The sequence below is a fragment of the Lethenteron reissneri genome, chromosome 5 (assembly GCF_015708825.2).
Source record: "Lethenteron reissneri isolate LAM-NWPU_2019-01 chromosome 5, ASM1570882v1, whole genome shotgun sequence".
Lineage (NCBI taxonomy): Eukaryota > Metazoa > Chordata > Hyperoartia > Petromyzontiformes > Petromyzontidae > Lethenteron > Lethenteron reissneri.
This window is the reverse complement of record NC_083783.1, coordinates 2,573,068-2,591,722: the sequence shown is the minus strand read 5'-3', so window position 1 is coordinate 2,591,722 and position 18,655 is coordinate 2,573,068. Positions and strand designations below refer to the sequence as shown.

At 43.1% G+C, this 18,655-nt stretch overlaps 1 protein-coding gene across 1 annotated transcript in view; it reads right to left on the bottom strand.

Moving 5' to 3' along the window:
- LOC133351242 (cubilin-like) overlaps positions 1-18,655 on the bottom strand; it is a 43,996-nt gene that overhangs the window by 6,228 nt on the left and 19,113 nt on the right. Inside the window, exons 13-17 of the mRNA XM_061566329.1 lie at positions 7,727-7,871; positions 7,382-7,590; positions 6,284-6,431; positions 3,541-3,722; positions 1,931-2,078 (exon numbers count right to left, since the gene is read on the bottom strand). Coding sequence (XP_061422313.1) covers positions 1,931-2,078; positions 3,541-3,722; positions 6,284-6,431; positions 7,382-7,590; positions 7,727-7,871 — 832 coding nt within the window. The remainder of the gene's footprint in view (positions 1-1,930; positions 2,079-3,540; positions 3,723-6,283; positions 6,432-7,381; positions 7,591-7,726; positions 7,872-18,655) is intronic.

The window sequence follows — 18,655 nt, the reverse complement described above, 5'->3', positions numbered from 1 at the left end:
CCGTGTGCGTGGGGAACGGAGTAACGGGTTAGCGTGCTGAACCGCTTCTGGGCCTCCCCTAGGGTGACTCAGCCTTAAATTAGCACCTGGTGCGATTTGTAAGCATCGCCACTGAGGAGACAAAAGCTGTGCTGGCCTTCGTAGGTGATCGCTAACAGCACTTGCCCCAACAGTCTGTTAAGGCCATATGGGGGGATGTTTGTAATTTGTCTATGGCAAACAATGTAAATTATGATCGAACGTAAACATAATTTTGACGGTGGTGGTGATGGAAAATTATGACATAATAATAACAATAATGCAAATTAATTGGATTATGATGATAAATAGGTACTGATGATGATTAAAGGGTGCTACTGCTGCATATGATGATGATAATGATGACCATATTGCTGTTCCTAATGCTAATTTCGGTTCCGCTGCTGATGAAGACGATGAGGAAGATGAAGAAATGCAGAACGGGAAGTGTTCCTGAGAAAGCCACACTTACTTCTAAGACTCGTTTTGAAGCTTGTTTCACATGTGGGAAGAAACTATTTAAAAAAAAAATTTGTTTTACCACATAAGGCCCATTGAGCTCTGCAGATCTTTTTCAGAAGCAACCTGGCCACAAATGATAGCCCAATGAAGTGGCTTATGTGGAAATTTATAGCAGCCAAATCATCTTAAATGCATGTTTCTCAATGTGCAGGGAAAAACTGGAGGATATGGAGAAAAATCCACGCGACCACAGGGAGAACGTGCAAACTCCAAATATACAGCAGGCATCAGGGTTGAGATCGAACCCATGTGCTTCTATATACCAGGTGAGGTAGTTCACATCTCGCCACTGTGGCACCCCTGTACCCACAGGCAACACTTTGAACTAATTACACTCAAATGTCCACACAGATTCAAGAACCCATTTCTATACCGTCTTCTCCTGGCCATCTCAGCACACTCACCTGTGCTGTCGCCAGGAATCATAAATACGTCACAGGGTTCAGAGTGCGATGCACAAAGCACTGTGCCATCACTCCCCACATTAAACTAAACTATTTTTTATTTGACCAAGTAAGGCCCACTGAGCTATATCGTTATTTTTCAGAAACGACCTAGCCCCACATGGAAGCTCAAAGAAGTGGCTTATCATGGGGACATTTATAGCAGCCAAATACTGTGGCGTCACGGTGGCGAGATGTTAACTTCCTTTAACTCCCTCGCCTGGTATTCAGGAAGTCGTGGGTTCGATCCCAACCCTCACACATGTATATTTCGAGTTTGCATGTTCTCGCCATGGTCGTGTGGATTTTTTTCCGGGTGCTCCAGTTTTTCCCTCCACATTTTAAAATCAACGTGTTCAGAGTATTTGGCTGCTCTCAATTTCCAAATGATAAGCCACTTCGTTGAGTTATAATTTGAGGCCCAGTCGCTTCTGAAAAATAGCTATATAGCTCCGTGGGTGTTACCAGGTAAAACAAAAAAGTTTATAGTTTTAAACTCTAAACCCATGTTTCTAAATGTGGAGGGAAAAACCGGAGGACCCGGAGAAAATTCCCACACGAGCACGGGGAGAACACGCATACTCCAAATAGAAATGTAACACGATGCCTAGCCGACCCATGTGATGGAGCTCGATTGGTGTCCACCGAGGGAATGAGCGTGCTGCTGATAACGCACACACCTCCATTTTGCTTCAAACTCCCCTGGATGTTAATGGAATGCGCAGTGTTTTTTGCTGTTGTTCGTAGGATAGGGCTTGACCCAGTCTGAATGGTGGGAATCGAGCCAAAATAAAACTGTCAGGGTGAATCGGGCAGAATAAATTTTGTGCAACTTGTAGAGTTTCACAATTTGTCGAACGTGTGGTATGTAACTCTACAGGAATCAGGCCTTTAAAAATAAATATTATTAATGTAAATATATCAGTGTAAAATTGTGTGTTACTCACTTGAAGTAGTTAAATTGCAGCTTGACAAAATAGCCATTAGGAACTGTAATGTCCACAGTGCAGAGCATATTTGTTGCGTAGCCCAGGTCATAAAAGCTGTTTATTCTGCCAGAGTCGCCTTGCAAACTCAATGAACACCGATCAATGCCTGTCAAAAGGATTACAGTTCGTAGAGATGACATTGAGACATCAGTCATTGAATGCAGACATCGATCTACAATACATATTTGTTAAATGCTCAGTATATACTGAATTTGACTGCCTATATAACGTACGGTATTATGTATGGTACGCACATGAATACAGTAGATATTTTCTCTATATTATTTCCACCCTGATATCCTCATTGTGCGATTAGCGTTGCCTTATGGAGATGAATCCATTTTAAAGTCTTCAATATTCAATAGCAGTCTGCAGAAGCAGCTGTCAGAGAACTACGTCTGCGACACACATACATTTTCAAATTTCGAAACTAGAGGGTGAAGCATTTCCCCACCTGCCCAAATAATACAAAATTATCAAAGCCAAACCGGAGTGCAACGTAAAATTGAATGTGATGGTTTTGGTGTTTGATCATCGGTGACTGGGCTGAGACCACCAACTCACTACACCTGGGAACCCGGCTGCATCATGGCCGGCTGCCTGGATTCCCACTGAGGATCTCATCAGTGTCAGCTCAGGGCTCTGTCTTCTGAGCCATGTGGTGGCCACTTTTCATAACCAGGCGTTAATTTTTTTTATATACCTGGGCGGTACACAATGGCAGTTATTTTACCAAGTAATTTTTTTTGCGATATGCATTCTTAATGATTCTACGGTCTGTTCTAGAATGCTATAGTAGTTGAGTACCAAAGAAAACGTGGGTAGCATCTAGACTCATCCAGCAGCATCCCACCTTGTGTGATGCTACGCCAATTCCTACTCACGCGACGTAGTTCTGTTCACTCAATCGCGTTATATCCAATTTGCGTTATGAAAACACGCAGCGTTATAAGAGAACTGACTACTGTACATCTCTCCCATCTCTTTCATAGCGCCCTTCTGAATAGATGTTAATTATTTCTGTTACACGTCTTCTAAAACGTATATATATTCTCTCATCTTACTCCACCTGTCTTATTTCATATTGATCGGGAGCTGTCACTCAAGGTGCTTAAAATAGTTAAAAGAAAACGGTGACAAAATAGAATAATTCAGATGGCAGGGGCGTGCAAGGGTTGAGTATTGAGTGAGCATTATAGAGGGTGCTTCAGGATCACGAAAGGGTAGTAGGTATGACATTTCTCTCTCTTATCTAACTATTTTGCTAATCTTAATACTTTGCTCAAGCTGGTCTCTCTTCTATCATCTTAAATATCGAAGAAAATATTTATTTAATTTCACTACATCTCATTATTTTGTTGACTTCTACTCCTTTATCTCTTCTGGCTATCTGTCTCCACTTATCTCACTGCATTTCTCGCACTTTTCTCCCAATTCCCAAAAACGTATTGATTCACTTACACGTCTCAAATCAATGTCCTCGGTGAACAGTTGTGTAGGTGTAAAAATGTTAAACAGGTAAACAACGCGAGGACGTACGGCCACTGAAACGCTGAAGTTGAACTTACTCTCATAATTTGCACTGAACCCTGTGTATACGACGATGTTGTCAGACGTGAATGTGACGTACAAGTCGCTTCCAGATGAAATCAGGGCTTGGGGCATAGTGAAGCCAGTAAATCTACCCAATTGGGGGTAATCTCTTGAAGGTCCATCGTACACCATCACATAGTCATAATTTTGTTCAATTCTGGGAAAGAAACAGGTGAAGTTAACATTCGTATTATTAGTAATAATTATGCTGTATACTGTTTAAAATGTAGGCTTTTGCGACCAATATTATCCATAATAGGTATTTGGGATAGATCGCGTAAATATAAATGTGTCATTAATATAAATGCGTCACAAATCTGGCTGTCGCCTGATGATGCTAGTTGTAATTACTGGAGAAACGTCGTACTCGAATTATGCCGTACTAGTAAGAAACTGGTATGTTTCGTTTACGTGACAAACCTTAATATTTGACTGTCGGGTGGTGCCAGGTTTATCGACGCCATTATATTTACGCAATCTCACCCAAAAAAACCTCTTATGGATGCTGTATACAGTAGTCAATTATTAAGGTTTGCTCATATACACTGCTTTTAAAGTGTTAACAGCAGTGGTGGCCAATTTGTGGATCGCTATTTATGGGTGGATCGAAGGACAAAGAACCAATATTAACTTAAGCAGATATAGTGGCATGTGATGTATGTGTGTTGAACTTATTTTGCACCGTACGTAGCCAACCGGGCTTATCAGAGTTTGCAATTGGCTTAAAAGATCAAAACAGCTGAAGAGACCGAAAACAAAAATCTAATATGCAGCCCAGATTAAGCTCTCTGACTCTAATTTTCTTTTAGATCTTTTTTTATTCTGGCTTTTTCATTATATTTTCCCTTTATATAGTGTTCTTATTGTCATACGAATGTTTTAGCATTTTCCTCTCTCAATCCAACGCAACAATAATTTTCTTTCCAGCCTCTCGCGCTTCTCCTCCCATCCCAACCATCTCCTTTCCTCCTCTCACTCACACTCCTGCTTCCTCTGCCCTCCACCTTAGTGTCACCTTTGACTCCTTCCTCACTTTCTCTACACACATCTCCGCTACTACTTAGCAATCTACCGCTTTCTTCTGTTCGACAACAGGACAATTGGCCGTTTCAACCTGCCGCGAAACTCCTGGTTCCTCCTCTGATCTTCAACCATCGGGACTCCTGCAGTTCTCTGCTTCTTGGTCCCCCTGCCTCTGCCCTCACTCCACTCCAACAAATTTAAAATGCTTCTACATGAAGTTATTTTCACTGCCCTTTAATTTTCAGCACTTGGCCTCTCCTACTCCAACTCCGCTGGCTTCTTGTCCATTCCCTCTCTCTCTCTCTTTTCAAATAACTCACACTAAGTCATTACATGTCTCCATTGCCTTGCTAAACCTCATCTCGCCTTTCTCATCTCCTTCTGCGTCCCCTCTCATCCTCTTCATTCCAAATCTGCTCTCCGTCTCCCTGTTCCTCCTTCTCCCTGTGCCCAATTCCCATCTTCGGTCCTTCTAACCTCCTTGCACCCCTCCACTGGAATAAACTACCCCTGTACATTGAGCAGTACTGACCATAGACTCAACACTGCACCAAAGACTCAGCACGCCCATAGATTCGACACTGCTCGTAGACTTGACACTGTACCATAGACTCGACACTGCGCCATAGACTCGACACTGCACCAAAGATTCGATACTGCCCGTAGGCTCGACACTGCCCATGGACTCGACACTGCCCATGGACTCGACACTGCTTCTGTACATTAAGGAGTCCCCCTCCGTAACAGCCTTCCATTCCATTCTTAAAGCCTCACCTCTTCTGTTGTCCATTCCCTTCCCTCGCCCCTCCGCTCCTTCCCGTCCCTTCCATGCCCTTCCGTGAACCCTATGTACCCCTCTATCGCTGTCACTCATTCCTCAATCCTTGAAGCACGCGCCTGTCAACTAGAGGGACTCCTCTACATACAAAAGAGTTAGGTTCCAGAGGTCTGTTCTTAAGTCTATTTGTTCGTAAATCCAACTTTACTTCTGTCGATTCAAAATATGTTGTATGGCATGTACACTAAACACAGGGAATGGCCTTAAAAGTTGCATATTCTCCTGTAGATGTAGACGACACTGGTTTTCATGTTCTGCAAATGTAGATGACAACACAGATATCTATTGCGCAGTGGTTGAACTTATGACTATCGGTCCAATTAAGTAACTGGACATACAGACAGTTTTGTTAGTATCTCTGTAAGTTCCTGAGTCGAATGTTTGTAAATAGAGGAGTCCCTGTACTTCATCTATTTCTGTCATCGTTTTGTAAGCTATGTCAAGCGCATTGAGTGAAAGCGCTCTATAAATATACATTAGATTAGAATGTGTCACGTGCCTTGAAGCTTGCGGCATGAAAGCCACTATAAATAATGATTGTTATTATTTCCTAACAATTATGTTCCAGTTGTATAATCAGTGTCGTATCGTCAAGCGACCACACATTGCTGTTGGACATCTCACAGTGAGCATAACACCATTCTTGCGTCAAAGAACGGCCCCGGAAGATATAATCACAGAACTACTTCTGCAGTTACTGAAATATGCCTCTTCAGCCACAATAAGGTTACAACTCAAACATGGTTGGAATTAGCGCTGGATTATGACGACACATAACTTACAGGGGTTGTGTTTAAATGTAAGTTAATGACCCGTGTAAAATAAATGACAAATGTCGTGTGCCAACAACACCTTACCTGAAGTCTGTAAATGAGAGCCTGATTTGTTTGTTTGCTGGAGAGTGAATCAGCCAAGCACAGTCTTCATAGTTGTCATAGACACTTGGGTAGTTCGGTGATGAAATGACTCCACTGGTCTCATTGAACTGTTTTCTACAACCATATGCTGAAAAAAACGAAAACCTTTAACGGCAAGCCTAATAGAGCACATTCAGTTGTCTAACCATACAATACATATGAGTGTGTAGAGTATAAATATACCATAAGCAGGCAGTATTTATATACAAATGAGATATTTTCTAGATAAAATAATAAAAACTCTTCTTTGTAAAATACTTGAGTGCGATAGTCAAGTATATCGTCACAGATAAGTGAAGATGTTTTGTATTATAGTTCTCCTGTCTATATTTGTTTGAGAAAAATCGAGTGACAGGAACTATATTTGTGATCCCTCTGTGAAGTGCTTTGCTCTGTTTGAGACCACCAAACCCCACCTATATAAAATACAAAACATTACACATTTAAACGTATAAATTGCAATACAAATTTGAATGTATGCCTTGTCCAAGAACGTCCGGACAGGTGCAGAACAATGAGATTTTTTTACGGAGAGGCAGTCGGTCATGGACAAAGGAAAAATGAAAGTCTTGAGCCTGGACTTGAACGGCGGGCAGGGAATCGACGACAGAGGAGGGAATTCTCGTCAATGAAGGCAGTGGAGAGGAATGAGCCCACCTCCTTATCATCACGTGAACATTAATAGCGGTAGCCAAAGACTCTAAATGCATGTTTCTAAATGTGGAGGAGGAAAAAACAAACCGGAGGACCTGGAAAAAAAACTGGAGAACCCGGAAAAAAATCCACGCCACCACGGAAGGAGAGAGACATGCAAACTCCAAATATACAGCAGGCGACATGGTCGGAATCGAACCCACGACCACCTGTATATCAGGCGAGGTAGTTAACATCTCGCAGCTGCGACTGGAGGCTTAAAAGCAGGACACCTTGGTTGCTGTAGCAGACAGCGCATAGAGGGGAGCAAAGCGAGATGAGGTAGGAACGAGTCTGTTGAGGATTTTGAAGACGGTGAGTGCAATCTTGACGTTTGAGTAATACCTTCAAACCTTCCACTAAATGTTGCATTTTTTCGCTGAAGCCCTGGAAGGTAAATGGCAACGACAGGACTGCCTTGCATGGTCATGTTTATAGACCCGATGCGGCAGAAAGAGTTCTGTATATTCAACTGGGTGCCGTATGTATTTGACATTACAGCACCCACCAAATTGCTCGAGGAGCAACCCTCCGTGCCGTTCTGCTCTGATGGGCTGTAAAAGATGCAACGCAACAGCGGCATTAGCGACAGAAACAGGGTGAGACCTCAACTTAAAGCACTTCACATGGATGTGTTCCTCATATCTGCATCCATAATAGTGGTTCCAGTGTGAGTCGAATAAAACAAACCCGCTTAATTCCAGGAAAATGCTGAATCTCTCGTTGTAGCTGCCATTGATAGCCCACAGGCAGAAGTCGTTGTCACTTTCTGAAACGTGGGGGATCTCCAGGCGTCCTTCGGAGGCACTGATGAATTCGTAGCACGGATGGGGAGCTAAAAAACACAAGAGGCTGGCATCATGCGCTACGATTTTATCACAGAAATTAGACAATATTTATAAAAGGAATTAACATTCATGGCATGCATTACATACACAGTGTAAAACTGATAGTATCTGCAGCTACATTATCCATCCGTATTGGTATCTGCAGGCTCCAAAGTATTGATCGCTACTGCATTGGCAGTGGTGCACAAGCACATATTACAAAACATAAATCACATTCGTCAATAACACTATGGCCTTAAAAGTAAAATATATAATAGGTGACGTTTTTAGGGAAATGGTCTTTCTTCAAAGCACACAAATAGAGAGGCAGAGAGATGGAATGGATATAAGTTGGAGACTGCACTCTGAACCATTTTAGCATAAAATCAGCTGTCAAATCAGAATATTTACTTAGACCGGAGGAGGAATCCGATGAGCTATGAAGCTCATTTTCACAGATGTCCAGTATAGGCACAGGGTCAGTAAATGATCAGAGGGACGTTTGAAAGTCTTTTTGATCCGAACATTTCTTGACAACCTCTATATTTAAATGACAATCGGGCCCCTGAAATGCATCGCGAAATGGATTACGCGGACAGTGGTACGTTTAACCTCATTGCAAAAATCGGTACCCATCATGGAATGTACCATCAACATTTTATATATTTTTCCCTTTTAATGCAGATGAGTATTGCTTGTAATACTTTTCTTTTCATTGAAGGATTTGTTAATAAATAGGTACTAATAGGTAAGTATTTAAATGCGATTTAAAAAACATTCAATACACATACATGCTATTCTTATCAGACTTCATGGTGTAAAGGGAATTCTCCAAACCATATCCACTCACTCTGGCCTCACTATTTATGTGCTCTGAAGGCCAATTTCCTGAAACATCATCAAGTACATTTCCTTTTAAGACCGTGATATCGATGAATGTGTTGTGTATGTACCCCCTTTTTATTTTTTTTTAATATTATTTTTTTTTAAGGCTTATTCTGCCATCATATATAATATTGTTTTTTTAATAGACACGGGGCCACGTGGGAACGAACACGCCCCCACACTTCCACAGAGGCCCCACACTTCCACAGATGCGCGCATACCTCATTTCAAAGGAAAGACGGCATGAAAGAGGGTAATCAAGGTCATAAACTCCCCGAATTTCACACAAGAGGAACAAGGAATGGGGGAATTGCAGGCGGGGGGTTGCAGAACCAGGAGACACGGAGGAAGAGATAATTATATTCTTAACAAAGAAACAGCATCGACGACAAAAAGCACAGATGGGTCTTTGAACCATGTTAAATACACAAGTTACCAACTCAACCATAAAGATTAAGCAAACAGTATCCATCCTCACTCCAATTGAAAACCAAAAGACAATCTGCACCAGAATCGCGACCCATCATTGTTAATTAAGTACTGACATTATTTACCTTTAAAGAATATCTACACGGCCGGGCCGAAGCATCAAAGAATAATTAGGGCATCTATTTCGCTCCAAAACAAATTCCTAGCCGGGATATCAGATCAAATAATCACAAGAAGTCGAATAATAAGTACGGAATTAAAATAGAAGAGGAATCAAGGGCGGAGAAGGCTCTCAAAATTAACCAAACACAACACCCATGGGAAGCGAGCAACACGACCGCCTTTGTCTTTCCGAGAGGATCTCCACACACAGGCACCAAGCCAGGAAATGACACCCATAAAGGTTGGGTCCCGATGAAACATCGTGAACACGGTTTCGGCATAACTGTGCAGATGGAACCAAGCAGCAAATAAGTTGCATTTCAACTTCCAAACCAAACCAACTTAAGCTGTGTGAGACAAAGGATGTGATCCCAGAGCAAGGGAGGTAATAATTAAGCTCGCTTAACGCGTAAGTTTTCGCGACAAATATTATTCAGTAACATAACATGGATTCGAATGTTTTTTTATAACTCGACGCGAATCATCGGTCTGGCTAATGGATAACTTTGGTGGCACCGTCACGAGACCCCCACCCCTTTCTTCCAGAACGACACACACAGCTGTGTCTTCAAAGCTAATAAACACACGGACAAACACGCACGCGAAACACACGGACGGACACACACACGGACGCAGATGGTCCACCCCCACAGGAAGGTTTTATGACACAGCCTTTGAACAACTCGGGAAGCCGAGTGGAATTTTCCGATATAAACCGAAGGAAAATCCATACAAAGCATATCGTCCGGGCTTCGGCTCCAACACACATATCATCCGGGCTACGAGCCCATCTTCGGCTCCACCACAGATCGACAGGGGCTTTGGCCTCCATCACAGTTCGTCAGGGGCTCTGGCCCCCATCACATATCGTCCGGGCTTCGGCTCCAACACACATATCATCCGGGCTACGAGCCCATCTTCGGCTCCACCACAGATCTTCACGAGCTCCGGCCTACATCTCATCTCGTCTCCGGGCTAAGGCCCCACCAGAGTTCTCCAGGGCGACAACCATCTCTCCTCGTCGCCGCCAACGAAGAAGCTTTTCGTCATCCAGAAGGACGAGGATCGCGCGGTGCCGAGGCATCGCCTGCCGCGCACGAGTGTACGAGCCAGGCGCCCTTGCCGTGTCACCACGCCGAGGTGCATCGCCTGCCGCACACGAGTGTACGAGTCCAGCTCCCCTGCCGTGTCGCCACGCCGAGGTGCATCGCCTGACCACGCAAACGAGCGTGGCCGCGCGTCAGTCATCGTACGGGGTCAGCCAAGAAAGGAGTCGGAAAGCGAGCCGCTCACCCTCTCACCGCAGCTGCGCAAGCCAGAGGGTCCTTCTCCGAAAGTCGTTCGTACCCACAACTTCCCCCACCAATAGACCCACACACGCACGCATTGACGCCCCACTCACCTGTGAGACTATCCCATCTAGTTCACCCTTACCATCGTATCAACCCTAGTCAATTATCAGAAGACTGATTATCAACTACATGAACCATCAGCTGGCCATGCGGAATCGCGGCCCATCGAGTGATTAAGAGTCCGTCGGTTATAAGAGTAAAGTTGTTACCGTGTCTTTCCCTTGTTCCGCTCATCACATAGGCGATCAATAGACTCGTCAAGGCAAACTCAAACTCTCGGAATCCTCATTACGAATCGACCGAACACAGAGAGAGAATATCTTGTCAAACCAGTTTCCTTTGTCCCAGAGTCTCGCCGAAGAATTAATTACAACAGAGCCAGATTCGCTCTCGCGCCCACACGCCCTCACCCACCATTGTATCAAACATTCCGTTAAAAAGGATTTTAGACTTGCCGATGAATCTATTGACATATACTTTCGCCTCTGGGATACAATAAGTGCTTTTTATTACCGCCATATGAAGTGTGTCATGCTTGTTTTCAAACTCGACCAGTCGCCGATTGTGATCAATACATGGGCGAACTAATGATGCCTGGTAGAAAAGTAGAGGTTACAATTGATAGAAGTGTTTTTAGTCATTCAGTTCGTTAAATGCATAAGTGTTTATTCATTCATTTTAGTCAAATGCATAATCTCGTAATTGCATAAGAGTTTGGTTATTCATATTAGTTAATGCATAATATCGCAAATGCATAAGAATTTTTAGTCATTCAGTTCGTTAAATGCATAAGTGTTTATTCATTCATTTTAGTCAAATGCATAATCTCGTAATTGCATAAGAGTTTGGTTATTCATATTAGTTAATGCATAATATCGCAAATGCATAAGAATTTTTAGTCATTCAGTTCGTTAAATGCATAAGTGTTTATTCATTCATTTTAGTCAAATGCATAATCTCGTAATTGCATAAGAGTTTTGGTTATTCATATTAGTTAATGCATAATATCGCAAATGCATAAGAATTTTTAGTTATTCAATTTAGCTAAATGCATAAGTGTTTATTCATTCATTTTAGTCAAATGCATAAGAGTTTTCGTTATTCATATTGCATAATTGCATAATGTCACAACTGCATAAGTTTTTGTCGTTCATATTAGTTAATTGCATAATCTTGCCCATGAATTATTGACGCATGTTTGACCTGCATGATAGAATGTCACGTGCTTGTTAGAATAAAATTGTAATCCAGAAGCATATCGAGTGTTCCTTCCAAGTCCATGCAAAACTGTCTTATTCTTGACAACTGTATCCTGTGATGAGATATGAAAATGGAGACCTAAAATATTATAACACACACTAGGATAATCGGTAAATGAATCTATGATAATCGTGTTATCCTGATTGATAACCCTGGATAAACGAAACTAAGCAAATTATCGTAACTGCACACATTAACATAATCGCAAGCCTCCGCATAAATTACTACGATTATCATAATTTATGCATATAATCACACGCATTATCATAATTTATGCGTATTAATACACACACTATCATAATTAATGCGATTTGCGCATTTTTCGGAAAATTATTAATTTTTATTATTTTCATCAAATTTCATAATTCCAAGACATACAACATAATGGGTGGCTCGTCCGGGATCTCTCACAGACAGTGTTTTGCATGGATGATGGAATGAATCACTTCGTGTTAACCAGAATATCAGGATCGAACATTGCATGGTAATTGTGAAGTATGGACAATTGTGAACGGGCGGAAAACAAAAAACGCCCTCTAAGGTTAAAACCCAGAATAGCAGGTTAAAACAGAGACAGTGGAATTAAGATAATATCGTATCAAACCAATTGCATCCTGTGATAAATGGTGTTAGAGGTACGCACTCTGAATCGGAAAATAACAGATAGCTCGAGTCGAATTGACTACACTCTGTGAGATAATTGTTTTATATGCACTCTGAAAGGGAATGTCAAAGTAACTCCCGCCACACCTTGAGATGCTGGGATTAAGAATAATTTTTGAATGGGTTACGGGATACGGGGAGCTCGTATTTAAACGTACCGACCAATCTGTTACAAAGCAGTACAGTCAGAGAGACATATGGGAAGGGAGCTGTATCGATAACACGAACACACCTCGGGGGAAACTAATTGACTGGATAAAATGTAACGAAGGCGAACACGATGCAAAAACTGCAGAGAAGGCAGGACAGGACTCATTCCTTCTCACACAGGCATACAGACAGGGATTGTGGAATGAGGGAAAATTTGGAAAGGAAACGGGAGAGAAATCAGTGCTCGCGACACCAGCGAAACTCACAGACGTTGATCCACAGAATAAATATGGAAGTAACATTAAATCACACTCTTGGGTACGTGGACAGAGTCCAGGGACTAATCGCACAAAAATTATGGATATCGAACAAAAAATCATTGACAAAGGGAAACCCTCACAATTCGAGAGAAGGGATGGAGAGATACATATGCAAACAAAAACATGTGAGACTGACAACTTCACAGATAGAGGGAGGAAAAATGTTAAAATAAAATCGCCAGGACATGGTACACTAAGGGCAGAGGCAAAAACTGAAGGAAAATGGCAACACGAGCGACACGGCACTGGGCGCGCACACAGAAAATGCACACCACTTAAACACAAGCGACACAGCACAGACCAAAGTGACAGATTGCCTGATGATAACTTGTTTGATGATGACGCTGTCGGCAATCAACTTTCGGAATACCTATTCACCAGTAAAACCCTTAAATTGATGGACAAGGCTCTAGTCAGAATTCCCGATTTTGACCCCCACAATAAGACTATGGATATCCACACACATATCGCAACCGTAGAAGAGGAGGCAATGATTAGAGGGCTGAGGAGACGGGATGAAAAAGCGAGTTTGTTGAAACGGACCTTACATAAAGAATCTATTCCATGGGTAAAGTCACTACCACACAAGGTTAGAAATGATTTTAAACAATTGAGCCTGGCAGTGATTCGGAAGTTTGGAGAATATTCGACACTCACTGAGGGGTTTTATGCTGTAAAATCGATGACCCAGGGCATGGACCAAGATCCACGTGACTACCTCGTCCAATTTAAAAGAGCGTATTATGCAGGCGATGTGAATCAATACCACGAAGGAGATAAAATGTTCAAAATTATGTTTTTTGAATCCTTGAGCCCAGAGATTACAGAAAGGGTGAGGATGGTTTTGAATCCAGAAACCGCATCCTTACGCCGCATAGAGAGCAAGGCGTACATGGCATGGTTGTACAGAGCTAAGAATCATAATTCGGATCCAGAACACAGGGAGAGGGATGAGGAACCCAGCCTCTCAGAGAGGAATAAAAATCACCGAGCAGTCCCACAATGCAGGACAGAGCAGAAACGCACGCACCCATGGCAAAATAACCCAGAGAGAGGTTGGCACGAGAATGAGAGCGGCACAAAGCCGAACATTCAGGAGAATCGCAGGAGGGGGAGGTTCAGAATAGAACCATACCAACACCCCATGCCACGACACACACAAGATCAAAATTACCCACAAAGATGGCGAGGTAACAATCCAGGAAAAATTTGGCACCCAAATGGGAGAAATACTGGGCTAAAAATGTACGAGAATCGCAGGAGGGAGAGGTTCAGAGCAGAACCATATCAACACCCCATCCCACGACACACGCAAGGTTCAAATTACGCACAGAGATGGGAAGATAACCACCTAGCGGGAAGGTGTTACACAGACCGCGGAGGTATGGATGCGAACATTCAGGAGAATCGCAGGATGGGAGGTCAAACACAATCGATCCAATTCCGACCAATTCCTCCACCGGCTATACCAAGAGGGAATAGAGGAATAACACAGAATGCGGTCCAAATACGTGATGAACCATCCACAGTGAGTGCGAGCGAGCGGCCAACACGCGCCCCACCCGCCGAGGTGTTAAACCCTGAGCAGGCTGCAAGTGACAGGGCTGAATTGAAGTGTGATCGGACGGTGGATAGCAGACAGCAGAGACAAAGAGAGAACACAGAGACACGCCCTGAGGAGCGCAGGCGTGAGCCTTTGAATGGAAAATATCCAAGGGAAACCAAAATGTATGTGGATCGGAGTGCTAAAATGGAGACGAATGTTCATGACATATCAGGAATGGTGTTGGAATCTAACACACTCGTAAAAACAAAGAGGGCAACATTACGAGGCACAGAATTAAGTCGACACACTGACTCGGCAAATGTGCATGTAATCGCAGAGAGAGCGAATGCCACGAACCAAGTGTCAAAATGGGTCGTGTGCGCGAATTCTGGTTACGTGCAGCACAATTTTTCACCACACACTCCCACGACGCGAGAGAGTGAGAGAGGAAACTACAAAAACGAACCCGAAAACCGTGATCAAATTATCAAAGTGATAAGTGGTAAACCAGGCAACATGAGGAAGGTAACGCATAAATGCGTTCGAAACCGCTACCTAGCGTTTCCCAGGATTTAACAAAACAAAAATGAATGTTCGTCAGAGTTATGATGTATGAGAACCGATGTAACGCAATATCGATGTTAACGGGTTGTTATTTTCTTTGCTTAATTCAAATGTAACCAGGATTTAACAAAAACAAAAATGAATATTCGCCGGAGTTATGATGTATGAGAACCGATGTAACGCAATATCGATGTTAACGTGTTGTTTATTTTCTTTGCTTATTTCGGATGTAACCAGGTTAAGATGGTAATACGTGCACGCGCGTCGTAAGAAATAACCGCCGAGAGTAAGGGCGGCTGATGGGATTCATGACATAAAAAGGGGGCATTACTTTGTTTGAAAATTCGCCAGTGGCCAAATCGACCCCTGATAATTTTCAAACGGGCGGACTGTTGTGTATGTACCCCCTTTTTATTTTTTTTTAATATTATTTTTTTTTAAGGCTTATTCTGCCATCATATATAATATTGTTTTTTTAATAGACACGGGGCCACGTGGGAACGAACACGCCCCCACACTTCCACAGAGGCCCCACACTTCCACAGATGCGCGCATACCTCATTTCAAAGGAAAGACGGCATGAAAGAGGGTAATCAAGGTCATAAACTCCCCGAATTTCACACAAGAGGAACAAGGAATGGGGGAATTGCAGGCGGGGGGTTGCAGAACCAGGAGACACGGAGGAAGAGATAATTATATTCTTAACAAAGAAACAGCATCGACGACAAAAAGCACAGATGGGTCTTTGAACCATGTTAAATACACAAGTTACCAACTCAACCATAAAGATTAAGCAAACAGTATCCATCCTCACTCCAATTGAAAACCAAAAGACAATCTGCACCAGAATCGCGACCCATCATTGTTAATTAAGTACTGACATTATTTACCTTTAAAGAATATCTACACGGCCGGGCCGAAGCATCAAAGAATAATTAGGGCATCTATTTCGCTCCAAAACAAATTCCTAGCCGGGATATCAGATCAAATAATCACAAGAAGTCGAATAATAAGTACGGAATTAAAATAGAAGAGGAATCAAGGGCGGAGAAGGCTCTCAAAATTAACCAAACACAACACCCATGGGAAGCGAGCAACACGACCGCCTTTGTCTTTCCGAGAGGATCTCCACACACAGGCACCAAGCCAGGAAATGACACCCATAAAGGTTGGGTCCCGATGAAACATCGTGAACACGGTTTCGGCATAACTGTGCAGATGGAACCAAGCAGCAAATAAGTTGCATTTCAACTTCCAAACCAAACCAACTTAAGCTGTGTGAGACAAAGGATGTGATCCCAGAGCAAGGGAGGTAATAATTAAGCTCGCTTAACGCGTAAGTTTTCGCGACAAATATTATTCAGTAACATAACATGGATTCGAATGTTTTTTTATAACTCGACGCGAATCATCGGTCTGGCTAATGGATAACTTTGGTGGCACCGTCACGAGACCCCCACCCCTTTCTTCCAGAACGACACACACAGCTGTGTCTTCAAAGCTAATAAACACACGGACAAACACGCACGCGAAACACACGGACGGACACACACACGGACGCAGATGGTCCACCCCCACAGGAAGGTTTTATGACACAGCCTTTGAACAACTCGGGAAGCCGAGTGGAATTTTCCGATATAAACCGAAGGAAAATCCATACAAAGCATATCGTCCGGGCTTCGGCTCCAACACACATATCATCCGGGCTACGAGCCCATCTTCGGCTCCACCACAGATCGACAGGGGCTTTGGCCTCCATCACAGTTCGTCAGGGGCTCTGGCCCCCATCACATATCGTCCGGGCTTCGGCTCCAACACACATATCATCCGGGCTACGAGCCCATCTTCGGCTCCACCACAGATCTTCACGAGCTCCGGCCTACATCTCATCTCGTCTCCGGGCTAAGGCCCCACCAGAGTTCTCCAGGGCGACAACCATCTCTCCTCGTCGCCGCCAACGAAGAAGCTTTTCGTCATCCAGAAGGACGAGGATCGCGCGGTGCCGAGGCATCGCCTGCCGCGCACGAGTGTACGAGCCAGGCGCCCTTGCCGTGTCACCACGCCGAGGTGCATCGCCTGCCGCACACGAGTGTACGAGTCCAGCTCCCCTGCCGTGTCGCCACGCCGAGGTGCATCGCCTGACCACGCAAACGAGCGTGGCCGCGCGTCAGTCATCGTACGGGGTCAGCCAAGAAAGGAGTCGGAAAGCGAGCCGCTCACCCTCTCACCGCAGCTGCGCAAGCCAGAGGGTCCTTCTCCGAAAGTCGTTCGTACCCACAACTTCCCCCACCAATAGACCCACACACGCACGCATTGACGCCCCACTCACCTGTGAGACTATCCCATCTAGTTCACCCTTACCATCGTATCAACCCTAGTCAATTATCAGAAGACTGATTATCAACTACATGAACCATCAGCTGGCCATGCGGAATCGCGGCCCATCGAGTGATTAAGAGTCCGTCGGTTATAAGAGTAAAGTTGTTACCGTGTCTTTCCCTTGTTCCGCTCATCACATAGGCGATCAATAGACTCGTCAAGGCAAACTCAAACTCTCGGAATCCTCATTACGAATCGACCGAACACAGAGAGAGAATATCTTGTCAAACCAGTTTCCTTTGTCCCAGAGTCTCGCCGAAGAATTAATTACAACAGAGCCAGATTCGCTCTCGCGCCCACACGCCCTCACCCACCATTGTATCAAACATTCCGTTAAAAAGGATTTTAGACTTGCCGATGAATCTATTGACATATACTTTCGCCTCTGGGATACAATAAGTGCTTTTTATTACCGCCATATGAAGTGTGTCATGCTTGTTTTCAAACTCGACCAGTCGCCGATTGTGATCAATACATGGGCGAACTAATGATGCCTGGTAGAAAAGTAGAGGTTACAATTGATAGAAGTGTTTTTAGTCATTCAGTTCGTTAAATGCATAAGTGTTTATTCATTCATTTTAGTCAAATGCATAATCTCGTAATTGCATAAGAGTTTGGTTATTCATATTAGTTAATGCATAATATCGCAAATGCATAAGAATTTTTAGTCATTCAGTTCGTTAAATGCATAAGTGTTTATTCATTCATTTTAGTCAAATGCATAATCTCGTAATTGCATAAGAGTTTGGTTATTCATATTAGTTAATGCATAATATCGCAAATGCATAAGAATTTTTAGTCATTCAGTTCGTTAAATGCATAAGTGTTTATTCATTCATTTTAGTCAAATGCATAATCTCGTAATTGCATAAGAGTTTTGGTTATTCATATTAGTTAATGCATAATATCGCAAATGCATAAGAATTTTTAGTTATTCAATTTAGCTAAATGCATAAGTGTTTATTCATTCATTTTAGTCAAATGCATAAGAGTTTTCGTTATTCATATTGCATAATTGCATAATGTCACAACTGCATAAGTTTTTGTCGTTCATATTAGTTAATTGCATAATCTTGCCCATG